Source organism: Pithys albifrons, chromosome 2 (genome assembly GCF_047495875.1).
Source record: "Pithys albifrons albifrons isolate INPA30051 chromosome 2, PitAlb_v1, whole genome shotgun sequence".
NCBI classification, from domain to species: Eukaryota; Metazoa; Chordata; class Aves; order Passeriformes; family Thamnophilidae; genus Pithys; species Pithys albifrons.
The window spans coordinates 89,525,613-89,543,856 of NC_092459.1; the positions used below are offsets into that span (position 1 = coordinate 89,525,613).

Below are 18,244 nucleotides of genomic sequence, written 5' to 3' on the forward strand. Positions count from 1 at the left end.
ATTAATATGACTACCACTCACCGAGGATGAACCAAATGTGAATGACAGGAGCCTTTGGCATTGAAAAGCCACAGAAATCCTTACAAAATGCCACCTGACTGAGAGTGTTCCAAATCAGGGAACTCAGCAAAGTTTGAACACCTCATCAGCTGTGCCACGAGGCCAAGAGGCTCAGTAGACTCTCTTCGGCCTAATAAGGATTAAATTAATTCTCCAGTTTGGAGACATTAAGAAATATCCGTCTTTGTTACCTTATTTTAATTTAATTTGCATAAAATCACTGACTTTTTCAAGTCCTTTGCAAGATCAGCGGCTCCACTGTATTGGGCTGGAATTGCCCAGCAGGTTCAAAGGCTACTCAGAGAAGGAGAAAAAAAGATGAAGGTGGTAGCTAGGCTACAACACTGCCACCAAAGACTAGGTTTTCAGTTTTAGTCTGATTGTCCTACAAACACACAATATGCTGCCTAAATATAACTATAGGAATCCTCTTTAAATCAATTAATCTGTGTAGTTTAGTAGAACGAGGAGCTAATCCAGAACAGACAGATAATCCAAGAAGTAAGGCCAGAAATTATCATTATAACAATGAACTAGTATGTTGAAAGAAAAGAATATAGTGCTATACTTTTCAGTAAGTGGACCTTTTGACACAAAATATATACAAAGCTCATGCATGGCTTTGCCAGTCTGAGATACTGTCAGCACAGAAATGCAGACACAGATAGGTCTGTTTTCCTGAATCACACAGAAACACAGACTATTCTGAGTTGGAAGGGACCCACAAGGATCATCGAGTCCAACTGAAACATGTTTGACTTGTTTAACTTTATTCCACTTCAGTTTTCTGTCAATAGCAGTTCTCGGTGCCTCCTTATGTATTTTGCAAGTCCACAGTGAAATCCTGGAGTTTGTAATTCATTTGGGGAGCTTCACCAGAGCACCCTTGCAGTGCAGCACTTGGCAGTATCAGCAGCACACCCCACGCCCTGAGACACACATTAAATCTGGGCAGGGAGCTGCTGCAGCTCTCAGTGTGCAGCTACAGGGGCTGCAGGAATGGGCCACACTGCACAAGTCACACCTTCTCATACGTGTTACATGGGATCACTTAATTTTATCCAGAATTTTCCTTCAGTAATAAATAAATGGTTCCCATGTTTGGCACAGTATCATCAAGAATAAATTCTTAGATTAGGATGATAAGAGTTTAAATATTTTGTATTTACCTCATCTCTGATAAGATTTTCAGATTATGTTTATCAAGAAAAATGGAAACTCAAGACTTCAGCTGGTTTGAAGTACAAAGTTATGTGGCTAACCTCACATATCACTGTCCTCCCATTCACCTCTCCTTACTATGATAAAAAAAACCACAGCACAGGCAAAGACTACACTGCACTACAGATTGGATCTCTTTTTGCAAAGGTGTAGTAGTTTCTAAGAAATTCAGATCAACTATAATGAGCGCTCACATTTGCACATAACTCATGCTATATATTGAGAAATTCAGTATGAATATTTTGAAGGAAACAGGCTGAGAAGCACAACACCACAGTCTTTCAGTTTATCCTCAGGATGCCTCTTCACATAATTTACATGTCCTTAGAATCTGTATCAGTATTAGAATTATTTCCTAGCTTGTCTTATTTCAGAAGACATGAAATATATGTTACTAAAATAACTGTATAAGTTATTAAGTTTTTTCAGTGTGTTAATTGCTCTATTCACACATGGAAAAGTTATAACACATCAGCCATGAGGCTGCAGTATATTCAACTCAAGGTTATGATAGAAAAAGGGGTTGAATCCAAGTAGTTTTTAAAAGTGTACCAACATTCATTACTTCCAAGCAGAGGGTGAGATTTTGTGCTCCTGTATTTTGCTTTCATTAGATGTAAAGGATACCAAAATTAAGTGAAAGCAGTGGGAAAACCCCTCACTCAATAAAGATGTTAACAGAAAGTGAAACAGCATTTGAAAATCATGCCAACCCATGCAGTCCACAATTTAATCTTAGGGAAGTACCCAGATATTTCATAAACACTGAGCTAATTCAAAAAACTATGAACTTTAAAATGGATCATTTGTGATACAGTAAGCTGAAACCACCTCTATATTGCAACAGTATGTATCTTTCTTAGGAATGTGAAATGGGCCAAGTAGGAAGGAGGAATAAGCTAAACAATTAGTGCTACGAACATTTAATGGCTACATGGCCAGAATGTCAGTCTTTGTATTTCACTTTTACACAGCCTTTCTCAAAACCACAGCTTCCTAAAACCACCACCACAAAACAAACAGCAAGGCAAACAAAATCAAAGCTCTGCAGGTTCACTGACAACCACCCAGTGTTCACAGTCTGGGCAATGAACCTCTCCCAGAAGAAGTCACTGTAAAACTCGTCTCCTATGGCCCTACTTGGTATGGTTTTAACATCATCATAAGCACACAACACTAAAGTTATATATAGCAAACTTGCTTTGTTCCTAGCCTGACTGCTAAAGCACAACAGTTACCTCTGTGCAAAACATCGATGGAGACAGATTTCACAGGAGCTTCTGGGGAGCTTAGAACATCTTCCCACCTGTGGTTAGTCCTTCACCCTCAAGATTCACCTTGTCCACATTATCAGGGCTTGCTTCCATTAGGACTCAAATGTGACATAGCCACTGTACGTAAACTATGCTATGGTAGAATACATGCATTCTTTAAAGTGCAAAAAATTGCAGGGGAAGAGTGTTAACTTCTGAATTCCCGCAATACGTTTTTCCATTATGGTTTCTTTGAGAGATTTAACCTCATGAGAAACGATTTTATATTTCTTCTTGGAGCAGGGAGGAAATACAAGAGAAAATAATCGAACAATCATATGAAAATACCCTTCACATGCACAAAGCAATTGCTATAGCAAACCTTATGACCCACTATGAAGCGCAGATTTAATGTGTGTCTCTCTAATTCACATTGTATTGGCAAGCTTCCACTGATATCCTCAGCTGCTCTAAGGTCACGATCAGCAATGTTAGCTCCCCTCTTACATCCTGGCACACATCCAAGATCAGCCCATTTTCGGTTGGGTTGTTCCGAAACAGCATTTCAACCACTGTCACAGCAGAGCTACAAGAATCAGGGCGGGTGCATCTGTGAGGTGCTAAACCACCTGCTGGTGAGTCCTCAAATACCTGCACAGAAGCCTTTTTGTCTTCCTGACCCCTGGACTGGCTACACCCAGACAACTGAACTGACTGGCAAAGAAGAGAAAGAAGTGAGACGGGATGTTAAGTCTAGGGCACATGTTCCTAGAACTTTGGTAGCTTCTAGTAAACATCCCTTAAATCACTGAAAAATTATCCAGTCACAGGTCACTGAGATATTTGAGCAGATCTGTTCTGTAAAAGATCAGTAGATTTACTTTACTTTTCATTCTTTAAGCAATTACAAAGACATGGAATTAAGGATTGTGATGCTAGTAAATAGATGAATGATGCAATGCAATATTTCAAAACACTCTATGTATCCTGAATAAGTAAAGACTGACTTTCCAATGGTTTATTCTGTGTAGCCACTTAATTAGAGAAAAGTACCACATTATGGAAACCTTCCTGATTATGACATGAAATTATAAATACAATATCTTGTGATTTTGAGCCCCTCCTGTATAGAGGAGGCATTGACACTGTGATGCTGGATGCAAAGAAACACCACAGCATGAAAGGTAATAGCAGGTGGGAGCATCATTCCAAGACTCAATTACACACTAGAATGGTTTGCACAACAGGCTATAGAGTAAGATTGCTGCACAGTTTTTGGCAAGACTGCCTTCATTTCTGGAAACTCATGCTTTTTGATGCTGTAGCTAATTAAGAATAAGGCTTTTAGTTTGGCATGGATGATGCATATGACAGGCTTTCATAGAGTGAAATTGTATAGTAGGTCTTACCTTATACAAAGGGAAAAAGCTACACAGTGATGGTTTAATTCTAAGACTGGTGAACTATTAGAGAATATATTTTGAAGTGCAATGATTATTTTTAAGCCTTTGCAAAACCAGATTAAAATAAAGATATATGTGACTGTAGAAAGCAGCTGAAGCTTTTTTTTTTAAGCTAATGCACACAGAAATTGAAGATTAAAAAAACCCGCATTGCACAACTATGCATGAATGCCTACAGCTTCTGCATCTCAACACATCTTTCCATCTTTCCTCCAGACACCATAATTGCTTTTTCAGATCACAGTTTTATTAGAAGAGCACAGTAAGACATAGCAGAATTTGTAGTGACATGGGTTTAATTCTTGGGTTTGCTACTGATCTCCTTTGAACTGAAGCTTGAGTAATTTTCTCTTCACTCTACATCTAATTTTCTTTCTATTTTTATTCTTCTATACTTGGGCTGTGATCTTCTCTGTCTATCATTATCTATTATCCCTGGACTGTCATTCACTTATATAGGTTTTGGAATCCCATCTTGCTGGGAATTCGAGCTATTAATGCAGACATGACAGCACAAACTCAAACTCTCTTCTTCTTGTTGAATATGAACACAATCCTTCAAAGATTCATGGGCAGTCATGGTCTTCAGATCTTTCTTTTCCATATTCCATAATTAAGCCAAGGGAATTGTTGTTCTGTAGGTCCTTTGCAAACATGAATATGGCATGCAAGGAACAAGATTTGTGCTTAAGGTTTTCCATAAATATCTAGACTGAGTGTTCCTCTCACCATGCAGAATTTAAGCCTATGATTTCTGGAGTGTGCTGTTGAGAGGATCAGTATAAGATCTGTGCCTCCACAGTAACAAAAATCCCTTATAACAGCACAGCAGCATAACAAGAGGAGAGCAACAGCTAGTGAAGTATTAGAGACATCTTCCCTGTCCTGCTACTGAAGGTAAGGTCCTATACATCAGCAGCTTCAGTCCACCATTTGCCTAATAGTTCATATGCCAAAGGAGTTAAGTTTTGCACTAGTATGCTGAGCTGTGAACACATAGACTGACAAATTTTTGCTGCCCATTTTGGATGAACTTCCTGGTTAAGACTTTATGCTTGCACTGGCATAGTCTACTGCTAGTACAGAAAGTTCTGCATGAGACATAAACCTAAAGCCAAACCCCCTTTTGACACTGTATGTTCACCGGACTCCAGCTCTGATGGTACTGGTCACAGACTGTCAGCCTTCAATGAGTCTTCACTTTTTTGGATAAATTCCTCTCCACCTTCTTACAAAGAGATAGATGCTACTGCTTCTTAATGACCTGGTGCTTTTCCACTGGCTTTCACTGACATCAGAAACAGGCCCAACCCAGGAATATTATTTATTATCTATATCAATATAAAAATAAAATATTTCTGTTTGAATGCTTAAGAATGTACTGTAAGTAAACAAGATTATTTCACTTAATGGTTTTGATTACTTTATGAAAATAACACTGGAGATTACAGCAGCCAAAAAGTGAAACAGAATTTGTGTTTTTCTGGGGAAGACCAAAAGGAAAGCAGGTACACTCTGACTGCTTATCACTCTATCTCAATGGGCACCAACTAACAAGGTACATTTGACAGATGGTTAAGTGAACTTAACAGCCAGTATAAAGAGATTTCAGTGCTATAAGGCTGGGACTCAACAAAACCAAACAAATACTACTGGATCCCCAATAGAGAATCAAAAGAAGCATAATAGAAGTTGTTTGACCTATAAATATTTGTGAACCTGCAGTGCTGGGAACTAGCTTTCAAACTTCTGTAATTCTAGTGTTGTGGTAATCGCAGCTCAAAACAGCTGCTGTAGGCACTGATGCTGAAGAGGGAAAAAAGACCCAAAAAGTAAGACTAACTGAATGAGAAATTTTGGGAAAACAGAACTTTGTTTATTAAAAAACCCTCACTGAAATCTCTTAAAAATACCAGCTCACTTACTTGTGGTTTCTCTAAGGTGTGATACAAACTGCACATATGCTCCTCAAAAACTGTATACTTGCACTTTGAGTAACTGGTTGTACAAAGTGCCAAGCTAGTTGAAGCTCTGGAAACCAAGGTCCTTTATTTTGCCGAGGGAAGAGGCAGAAGTGTTACAGACTTCTCTATCCTGCCCAGGCACGTGCTAGAGCCACTGGTCTGAGGTTTGTTTCAGGCAGTTATTGTACTGTTTGTAGTTCTCAACTACCTACTGCAACTTCAACTGAGATCTCAAACTTCATTGTCTGACAACAGGCAATGCTTCTCAATCAGCAGCTACCTGGCTGACACTTGAGCCAGCAGCAGAAAAGTGTAACACCTAGATACCAGCTGACATTAACTATTCTCACTGATGATACCCTGTGCCAGGGGCAGCATTTAAAAAAAGTGCGGGACTTCCACCATTATGGCTGTTCATAATAAAAAGTCTGTCCCAAAGGTCCACATCCATTTTTCTTAGTTTTAATAAAGGATGTATGTCAACCATTCTCACAAATAGAATCTACCCCATTTCTAAACATCTGGGGGTTTTTTGCATGCTGGTATTAATCACCATGGTGTCACTCTCAGAACAAAGCCCACTGTTACCCTATGCTTGAAATGTCTGCAGCAAGTGGGGAATACATAATGTGCAATGTTTAATAATGGTACATGAGGGTCTGAGGTCTCAAGACCACTTCCCAGTGTTTTGTCTAAGCAGTAACACTTCATGCAAAGGCATGCAGTATAGCCCCTTGCGTGCCCATCTGCTAAATGCTCATTGCCATGCACTGATGACTGAATGGAAATATAGTATGAAACTGAAGGGACACCTCAAGGTTATTAGGCCTAAAAATGGACCTACCTTGACATTTTCCCCATATTGAAGGCCTTACCTTAAAGAGGGACATTCACACTGAAGCAAACTTGAAAAGAGAGAACATTTATACAAAAAGAAATTTACTTGGCCTGTAATTTCCTATGTTCCTTCTGGTGCTACTAAATGATACTGTATTTTATAGAATTTTTTCCCCACAGCGTAAAGACAAAGTTGTAATTCTGCATGGATGATGATATAATCTACTGTCACAAAAAAGTAGAGGTGTGCCAAAAATACCCCACCAAAACAGTATCATGATTTCCCAACACCAGATTAAAAATCCCTCATTAAGAAGTAAAAAAATATTTGCCTGTTTGCACTCATATGAAAACAAATCTGAGATTATCGAACCTATGTTTAAGACTAACATATTTGAAAGTTTTCTCCAGCAACGTGGTCCCTCTTTAAGGATTCCAGCCATATTTCACAGTAAGCAGATGGTTGCTGCAGCAATTTAAACACACACCTCTCTAATTGAACCCATTTTTGGGAGCCATTCAGTGCGGCAGCGACCCACGAGGCAGGGGCGGCCTCTGCCTGTTTGCCTGTGCAAACAGCCCAGCTGCACACTCCCTGGGTGCCGATTTGTACTTGTGTTTGCTATTTATTACCCAGTTTCCAAACACTGTGGGCACTCAGCTTGTTGTTAAGTCGAAGGCAAAGGGTTGCCAAAATTTTGCCAGTTTCCACTCATTTAGGGGAGGGGGAAAAGAATATTTGCGGTGCTCAGTGATTCCAGTTGTAACCCACAATCATTGGCTAGGACTAGAATTTCATATTTGGGAATGATTTTATTTCAAACCTTTGCTGCAGTGCAAAACTGAAAGAGGACACATTGCTGGCATCCTTAAGTCAAGACTTAACAAGGGAGTTCAGGTTCACAAAGGAAACTCCATACAGACACTGTGGCTCAGATAGTGATAACTAAGGGGGGAGGGACTTTGGTAACAGTTCGTCATTATCTTTGAATTACCAGAGCTGAGAGAGGTGCAAATTACTGTAGGAAATTTGAGGCTGAGGATCAAGATGAAATCTGCTAACATTGAGGTCTGGTATAGCATAGAACACTCTTCCAAGGGAAGTTCAGTCCATTTAAAAGCCAAGGCTGATCTTGAGCGTTTGCTTTTTAACACTTATCAGTCATATTTTTTTGCTGTCACAGAACTGTGCATGAAGTATCCTGAGACTACAACAGAGGGGAAACACAGCCACGAAAAGGTTAGGGTAGTGCAGCCTGGACCACATCATGAGTTTCTAGAATATCTGGTGGAAGAACATATATCTTGCAATTCTGGGGTGTCTGGTTCTAGCAGCTAGACCAACTCTCTATCCTGAGAAGCAGAACTGAAGGAAGAACATACAAATGTTCAGAAAATATTCTCAGTGTTAAAACAGTAGCAATGGAAGAGGCTGCAAAATGAAGGGAGTCACATTAGATGAACTAAATAGGCTGGTGGCAGCTGTTGTTGCTCCATCCTGCAGGACACAATTATGCAAGAGACTCTTCTTCATTTTGTTTCTAATGCTCTGGAAGAAAAGTAGGCTTTTAGAACAGAAAACAAACAAAAACAAAAAAAAAAAACAAAAAAAGGCAAACAAAACTCCCCAAACAACAAAAAAATGCATTGAGAAAATTAAAATAATTTATTGTTCTGTGAAAGCTGCATGTTGACAGTGAATCACTGTAATGCAATTATTCTGTTAACTTCAACTCCATAAAGCCACACTGTGAATGGATTGCCACAGGCACTGATAAAGCCATTAGCGATGAAATTCTGGCTTAATTGCTAGAAAGAAATACATATGGCAAACATCTGTTTTACCAGGCTTTGTATTACCCTCTGGCTTTTTCAGGTTGAGGATATCTTAGATATAGTCTCAAATGTTCCCAATCCTGACATCAACAACAGGGTGGATTAAAACAGTAAGTCTGCCTGTTTGCAAACACATTTCAAAGGCAGACAGTGAAAATTCAGGCTGAAAGGACAGGACTGTGCCTGTAGTGTGACTCCTTGCTGCACAGTGCCTAACAGCCTTCTCTGTCTCACAGCTCCTTGCAGGACACTGAGCCACAGTGACTATGAAATATGAGAGTGATTTTATTGTGCTACTCTAATCATACAAAAAACAAGGAAAAAAGCCCTCAGAGGCCAAGAGTACATCTCCTGTCAGGAAAGGCTGAGAGTCAGGGCTAAGCATGGAGAAGAGAAGGCTCTGGGAAGAGCCTATATTGTGGTCTTTCAATATCCAAAGGTGGCTTAAAAGAAAAAAGGGGACAAACTTTAGCAGGGCTTGCTGCGATAGGACAGGGGAGAATGGTTTTAAACTAAAGGAAGGTAGGATTAGACTAGATATAGCTTATGATGAGGATGATAAAACACTGGAACAGGTTGCTCAGATTGGTGATAGATGGCCCATTCCTGGAAACATTCAAAGGTCAGGCTGTACATGGCTCTGAGCAACCTGATTGAGTAGATTAGGCTTGCTGCAGAGGAGTTGGAGTAGATGACCTTTAAAGGTCCTTTCCAACCCACACTACTCTATGATTCTACAATTCTAAGAAATTGAGGCTCATATGAGGCTACCACTGACTTCAGCCAAATGAGTAATAAATTTTGGGCAGTGATCTTCCTCCATCTCTGGCAAGAGGGACTCTGGTATTTTGCATATTTTTGCCACTTGTGCACATCTCTGAGCTTCAGTGAGTGATATCAGAGATACATCAGCAGGCCACAGGTTCAGCCTAGAGAGACTGAAGCTGACCAGCTGAGCTCTCAGAAATGGCACAAAGAATTTCTTGCAGGGAATCTATAACAACGTAACTTTCATCAATACACATTAAAGCTGAAACAGCAACCTGTTTCAATGAGTGGTTTTAATGTATATTTTACTATTTGGTATGGATGGGTTAGAGTGATCCCATCATAGCAAGGTCTACCACACTTAGGACCACATCAATAATTTTGGTAGGAAATGAATCTATTACACCCTTGTTTGAATTTGTAATATGGCCCATGCACTTGGAAAATGGAAACAACCAATTCAACCAAGCCAGGAACATGGCCACGGAAATAAAGATAGAGAGCAGAGAATCATTGAATACTATCAAGGTCTGTGGTTCTTGTCCAGGAAGTTATGTTGCAAATCATAGCCTGGTCTTACGGCTACTGATCAGGGAAACTTCATTCTCCAAATTGAATAAAATTCCAGGAAGAATAAATGTGATGAAACAGCTCAACCCAGGAACAAAATGCCTCAAAGGGCTTTCTGTCTCACAACAGCTGCTCTGGAGAAAAGGTATCTGTCTGAACTAAAATGGCACTTATTTCTTGCATATGCAATTACATCTTCATGTCTGCATTAAAAGCAGCAGGGAAGAAAATTCAGAAAATTTCAAGACAGTCTGTGAAACTCTAAGAATTAGGTTTCAAGAAAAGCAAAAATGATCTTCAAGAGACACTGCAAGGTCACTGGAGCTTAGATGCAGCAAATATCTTCTTCTCAGCTATTCAACAGTTCACTTGATTTCTAATGTACGTGTTCCAGAGCTATTACTTTTTCTTCTACAGTAGCTTAATATTTTTAATAGCTTTACATGGAACAAACTCTCAGTATAGTAAACCATAGTGTATATAGCTGTGTAAAATTATTTTTGCTACTGAAAAGCCTTATAATTCTAGATTTACGAAAGTAAGAGCTGGTAGATAATGTGGATCAGAGGACTGAGCCCCAATGAATTTTCACCCCTTTGTGTTCTCTATCCCAAGTCATTAGGCTGGGGGAGCAGTCAAAGATCCTTCCCAGCAGGCTCCAGAGCCACCAAATCTGTCTCTACTTAGGCCAGCCTGGGGTGGCATTCCTGTCAGTGCTTAGCAATCTAAACCTCAGACATTTGTATGAGTGCTCTGCCCAAGGCACTCTCGCAAGCCTTCAGAAAACACAGTCAGTTTTACAAAGACCTTTTAGACTTCGGTAATTTTCATTCTAAGGCTGAAAACAGGAAAGAAATTTCATCTTCCAAAGCATCATTAGAATAATCAAATCAAGTACAAACTACGACATTAATGGTGTATTTCTGGTATAATACATAATTACATCCAAACGCTTTGTGAATGAGATTTAAAAAAAAAAACAACAAACCCACTCAAAAGTCTGGCTAATAAATAGCCATGCAGTGTTTCTTCCAAGCCCAGCTGAAAAATTCAGACTTAGGGCTGGCACAGCTGAAGAGACATACCTGAACTAAGGAGAAGCACAGGCCTTGCAGTACCATGTAATAGAGCTCCTCAGAAACTATGGCAGGTAGGACAAAGGTAACAGAAAAGCAAGTTGGCTGTGCTAATCAAGAACTCCTGTTTTGGGGACCAGCAGAGCAGTAAGGCAGAACAGAAGCAAGGTTTTTTCCACACTAGCACCTCCATGACCTCCCTTGGCAGATTATTCCATTGTCTGATGGGACCTCAGTGTTTGACCCTTTTCCCTAGTGACTTCACTTGTTTAGTGTCAGCATTTTATATTGCCCAGAGCTCATTTGAACACATCTCATGTATCATTTTATTTTGAAAGCATTTACAGTATAATCACGAATTTTCCCCCCTTAGTCATCTTAATGGTTGGTCAGAAAATAGAAGACTACCTGTGTAAATATATGCATTCTTGCATGAGCAAAATTTTGTATGTGCATGCAAAATTCAATTTAAACGCACAAATGACTATATATGCATTGTATGCTTCTTTCCCAACACACATGTACACTCAACACATATCACATGCAAGAATGTCTATTTTCTGACTAATAATCTGGCCTCTCTTCTCATAGCTATTTTCACAGAATTAGGTCCTCCTCAATATAAAATTAAAATATTTTTTACTCGTCTTTTAATATTACAAATCACTTTTAAATTATCAACAGCTCTTTCTTAATACTGAAGGATGTTAAAAACCAGAAAACATTCCAAACACAGGCATTAGTTACATTTTTCCCATAGTTATTCCATAGCTATGGAAGTTAAGTTTATTAATATGAATCAGTCAATCTCAATTCTACACCCACAACTGAATTTAGAGAGGAACTCTCTATCTAGATTTTAAGTAGATTTTATTTCATTAGTGTTCACCTTCTTCCCTCTTTTCTGTATTTTTCAGAGTGAGTGAAATCTCTTTTAACTTGACAAGTATCCCAAATCACCTTTGTAGCATTTGAAATTTACTGCCCTAGACTCCTATGCCATCTCTGAAGTTGAATAATTAATAACTATATTTTATTTTTGTGATCTTTCTCTCCAGCCTAGATATATTTCACACTTCACTTTCCAAGTAATAAATCATTTAGTTTTAAGAGGACAATTTAAAATTTCAGTATGATCTTGCTCAAAGATTCCTACAAAACAACAAAATCCAAACAACTGCTCAAATTAACACAGCTGGTACAAAACAGCTGAATGATGATAAACATGGTCTAAATATATAAGGTATGTTCTTTTTGAGTGTAGAGAAGTTATCAGTAGAAGTTGATAAGACTTGGTCTCTGGGGAAGATATCTTAGAGAGAGCAGACTGAGATCATGAAAACAACAGTGATGCCTGTAACGCAGAGTAAATATATCTGAATTCACCACCATAAAGAAAGAAGTCAGAAAAAAAATCCATGCATACAGAACTACCAGACTGCAGGAATCAAATTTGGTAGAATAAAGAAAGTTGGCAGACAGAGTACAGAAAGAAGTAGTATGAAAATCCAACATTATAGAGGCAGCCTGAAGAAAAATGAGAAAAAGTGTAAATAAAGATGTATAAAATCACCCTAACAATTTTTAAGGGAGCTGTCCTGAAAATTATACAAAGGACTACTCTGAAATAATCTGAAATCACTACTAAAACCAAATGGTTCAACTAAAATACCGTTAAAGAAAGCAGAAAAGGGGAAAAGGAAGAAAACAACAGGAATTAATGAGATAGAAATGGCTTTATAATATAACAGCAGTGAAATAATTACCAGAAAGAGAACAAAGGTCCACTGAGAAGGCAGAAGGCATTTATATCAGCAATGAATAAAAATACCTGATATATGAAATGCCTCCTGACTTTTAAGGACTGCCACAGTGGGAGTACTTACAAAAATAATAAAGGCCTCGTAAAAATACTTATTGTCAAAGGGACTGTGCATCTGGATCATGAAAGGAAAACAGCCAATAAACAGACTAGATGAGAGGAATCTGGAAATTAGATGCAGTCATAAAGTGAAAATTATTCTGGAATTGTGCATGTTGATTTGGTAACTATATTAACAAAACTCTGATGAATACTGAGCAGAAACAAAAATTACTGTGAGATGAAAAGCCAAATTCTCACGAAAACAGGAAAAGAGCTACACACATGCAATTCAGCTGAACACCAACTATGTCTATCTGCAACTACCTGAGGATGGACAGCAGTTAGTCACAGTATTGAACAGGCTTCAGATAGACACTGAAGGAGTTAATTTGGGGTTCCCACTTCTTGCAGCAGTGCACAGAATTGTACATCAGCTCAGGCACTAGGTACAACCTGGCCACTCACCAGAGCTGGGCACCTGTGTAAGGGAGCTGGCATGCCCAGCCGGCTGGACCCCTTCCAGCAGTGGGGCTGGCTCAGGCCCTCCTCTGCCTCGAGCTACTGCACTGTAAGGTTTCCATTCTCCATAAAATACATAAAGAAAAGCTTCCTCGTGTGATAACACTATCTTACTATTACTCCTAGAAAGACATGCACAAGGGCTAACTTTCACTTACAGTTGTCAATCCCCTTGGGCTATTTCTGCATAGCTATATAGAGATTTCTCCAAGAGTGGACTCAGAGAAGCTGCCTCAGGCTCCTGTTCTGGATGGACAGTCCTACTTTCACCACCTACACAGGGAACCTGGGGGAATGCCTCTCACGGGACTACAAGGAAATGCATTAAATGTGACAGACAGCAATTCTTCAAAAACAGAGGGGACTTTTCACCTCTAAACTTAAGTTATAATTCAGTGTTGAGCCCAAAGTCTTAGGGGGTTTGTTTGTTTTTTTTTAATACCTTTGTAAACCATCTAAAGGAAAAAACAAATGAGTACCTTGACCCTATTTATGGGCAAATCAAACATTGTAATTAGGAATGTGCAAAGTCAAAAGATGCAAATCGATCTCAAAGGTTTTATCATAAAATGACTCTCTTGCACTGTTCAAGCACAAAAGTAACTCCACACATTGTCAGCTGAAAAGCTGACATTTGGTTAACTGTAAGGATTTTCATCCCAAGGAAGACCAGAATAAGTAAAAGATTTTTGATTTGCTTTCATAGTTTATGCAGGTGAGTCTGCTATTTTCAAAATTTTATTACTTTAAAAAAGAAATACTTGATTATTACCCAGGAAAATGTAACTACATAGCTTTATCTAGCCATGATGTATATTTCTTTCCCCTGGGAAGCTGTTTTTTCAAGTACTTCAATTAAAATATTGTTGATCACAAATCCTTCCCTCTGTATTTTACTACAAAATCCAGTGGCCATCAGCAGCGCAGAGCTGCAGAAGAATTCACACAAAAAGTACAGACAGTATATACCCAATTGAAATAATCTCTTCTGATTACAGTATCTTTAAGAACACAATAAAATAATTATTTAAAACAGGGCCTTGAACCCTCTCATGGTTTATGTGATTGAATGTGAACATCTTCCTGTGCATTGACTCTGTACCTGACACTTACCTTCACTGAAACAATAAGACAATCTTTTCAGCACCATTTTTATTTCAACCCCAAATACAACGTCAGGTAATGTCATGTCTCCAAAAAGCCAACAAAGAGAATTGTCAAATGAAATTTTCTCTAAATGTTATGCAAACTGCTACTTACAATCCGAGGTTTGAAGGGTGGCTTGATTTTCCTTTGTTCTAGAAGAACCCAGTCAATCTCCTTGAAAAACGGGTGCTGCTTAATCGCGTCTTCCCCGTTCTGTGATGCCACACAGCCAAGTCGCTTATTGGGGTTTTTTGTCATGAACTACAGGTTGGGGGAGTGAGAAGAGGGAAAAGTTAGAACATGAATGGCGATGGCTGGAAATCATTTGCAGCTTAATTACACACTCTAATTCCTGATAAAGTCCTCTATCAGAAGATTCTTTTTTCTGGCCCTCCAAATTCCAGAGGTTCCAGCAAACTAGAAGATTCAGTGACTCCAAAGTGCAAATTTGCTGCAGGAAATTCTTTCAATTGCTTGCTGAGACCTCCTAATTTCATCTGACTGGGAGTGCTAGAGGAACAGATTCTTTCAGCACTTCTTAGCTTTGGTCAAAAATACTGAAGGAAAAGAAGGAAAAAGTAACCCCCTCAGAGACACTTTAGTTATCCTGACAGAGATAGTCAGGATAACTGCTATTTTATCTTGTTTGCTGTATATTAACTGAAAAAGAAAGTCTTAATTCGAGAGAGAGGTGCTACATATTATGCTTACTGTTGTTTATTTGCTTTGCATATGTAGGTTGTTTAATCATACACTCCATTAAACCAGACACAGGAAAAGCTACAGCTTCCTTACTCACCTCTAGGATTTTATTCTAGTACAAGTAAGAACATCAACTGCAGCTACGTGAAATACAGGCATTCTGCTGGTTTCAGGAAATACATGGACTGATCAGTAGGAGCAGAAAGCTTACCATGTGAAAGTCCATAATATAACTTGCACATTTCCTTTCATTTTCAGTACACCATTACTGCCAGCAACGGGAACTAAGTGGTGTTCTGTGGTGTCGTAATTTCTAAACGTCACACTTTGAAACAATTACTATTCCTTTCAGCAAAAAGCTACACCAATGGTGTAAGGCATCGACAGCAAATGGTGGCAGTTCATAATACCTTTCCCAATTCTGCAGTGTTATTTTTTCCTTCTTTTATTAGCTATTGCTCTACTTATTTCTCTAACAAATGTGGACACAGAATCCTTTCAATTCAAGCAGCAATGAATGTTGCTCTTATACACACATACACACTCACACTGTAGATTTATCTGACCCTGAGATTTGCTCAGCTGGTTAAAATGTGGCTGTGATAATGCCAAGGTCATGGGTTCAATCCCCTGTATGGGCCATTGACTTAAGAGTTGGACTCAATGATCCTTGTGGGTCCCTTCCAACTCAGAATAGTCTGTGATTCTGTGATGTCAAGCTTTGCTATTACTTCATATTCAGCCATTATACAACATTTGACAATTAAAAAAATAAAATGTGATAATTTTTCAGTGACTTTTTAACCTAGGTATCACATTATACTATACTTCTGTAGAAAGAAAACTTAGGAAAAAAGTCGCTGTAATGCATGCCCTTGCTTCAGCACTTCAGTTATTAGGTAAGTAGCTACAGAAGCCATGAAGACTATTTTAGATAGCTAGATCCACCATCCACAGAAGAATACCCTTCCATCATTTGAAAGATATAACATAGATCAGCAAGGCAGTTCTGTCTGTGGTTTCTGACATACATGTGCTGCTCCGAAGAACATCCTTCTCTTCAGTCTCATATTCCACTGCTCTGCAAGCTCCTCTGCAAGTGGACAAACCATATCTAAACTACAGGCCATATTTTCTATGGGCAGAAGAAACAAGGTTTTGAAAGGATTACTGTGCTTTGGTGAGGTCTCTTGGAAAACCACAAAATGCATTACTGCATTCCTCTGCTTTATTTCATCTCCAGGACTGGAGTAAGCAGGCCAGGAAGCAGCAGCCACACAAATTGCAGAAACAGATCATGGAAACTACAAGATATGCTTTTTGTACCATATAATCCGTGTATCAAAGAAGTAAAATATGATCCTAGTATCTGCCACGTTTTATCTTCTTTTTATGCTGGAGACAGGCAAAGCATCTGACATATCCTTTTTTAAGAAACTCAGGACATGCAAACATGACTAGGTAGTACAATTTCTTGCTATATTTCACAAACTGCATGAAACTTCAAAATGGATGATGAGGGAGAACAAATTGAAAAAATGAATTCTTAAATCAAACAAACAAAATTATTATATGCATATATGATGAAATAATTTCAAACTTCTAAAGTGGACATTTAATTCCACGAATTTAATCACCTTCTATTTCGGAAGCACAAGCTGTTTAAAAAAAGCATCAACAATGATGCAACTCTCAGGACACACTGGGCCGTTAACTGCACTGTGTTGAAGGGATGGTTGCAAACTGAGCTGACAGCCATAGCCATAACTGTTGCCTTTTTATTTTCCCATACTAAGGCAGAAACCTCCTTTTATGAAAAGAGAAGCCTTTTAGAATCATTGTTCCTACTGACTTAAATGGTAACAGGACAAAAACTTGCTGAGACAGCCATGCAGCTTGGGGCCTGAACCAAGAATCATTTGGATCCCAAAATTTTGCTTCTTGAAATAAATCACACATCTTAAAAACAGATTTCTGCTCCTGTACCCAGAGATCTCTGTCATTCAGATACACAGGGAACATACACTGTAGAGAAAAACTCTCTCTATTACTTATGAAGAAGCACAGAGCCAATTTCAATGAAGAATTGTTTTCCTTACCACACAGGAAACAATTCAAATAGCAATTCCTGTAAATCCACAGAAACAGGACTAATAAGATCTGTGGATTTTCATGGGATAAGCAAGGTGCTGCCTTGTAATACTGATCTGTAAAATCATCCTCCTTAACTGTTTTGTTGGAAATAACAGGAAAAGCATTTCTTCAGACAACATTGTTACCTAATACAAGAGAATTTCTTCTTATTAAACCCTTCTTACATGTTGTTTGAAGGAGTGTAAAAATACACAGTTTCTAAAGAATAAAACCCACGTCTCAAAGCACAATGTGAGGAAACGAAGTGTTCCAAAGTTAATCCCTTGCTACCATTCAGCAGTAAAATACACAGACGCCTCTTTCTTTCCTCTGTTTTTCCTGTTCTTCATTTAACAGAATGTGGACAAGGATAAGATGAAGAACGCAAGTTTCAAACAGGTTTTACACCAAAGATGCACAGACAGCAGGTTGCTAAACACAAGCAAATGTATTCTTTTTATGGTGTAAACTGATACAGCTCCATTAAAGTATATTAATTTATACCTATGGAGACATCTTGCCCAATGAGGAATAATCCATTATTATAGTGCAAATCTATTTAATGGATGCAATCTCTTTTTAAGGATTATAATGGTATTGAGGATTAAGTTTAGACAGAAAGATGTAAAATAAAAAATGCTATGACTACAGCAAGATCAAACCATCACGCCTACTATCAAAACACAGACCCAGGAAATCGGTCTTATAAAAATTTTAGAAAAGTCATCTTCAAAAGAAATTTAGACAACTTTAGAGGGATTAACACCCTTGCACTTACATTCAGAAAAAGACATAGCTTACACCTGCAGTCCAATTCTACATCTGCTTTTGA

At 38.6% G+C, this 18,244-nt stretch overlaps 1 protein-coding gene across 1 annotated transcript in view; it reads right to left on the reverse strand.

The window, feature by feature from the left end:
* The window catches only part of PRKCE (protein kinase C epsilon), a 296,445-nt gene that overhangs the window by 6,807 nt on the left and 271,394 nt on the right, over window positions 1-18,244 (reverse strand). The window contains exon 14 of the mRNA XM_071577229.1: window positions 14,692-14,838. Within this exon, the coding sequence (XP_071433330.1) occupies window positions 14,692-14,838 (147 nt within the window). The remainder of the gene's footprint in view (window positions 1-14,691; window positions 14,839-18,244) is intronic.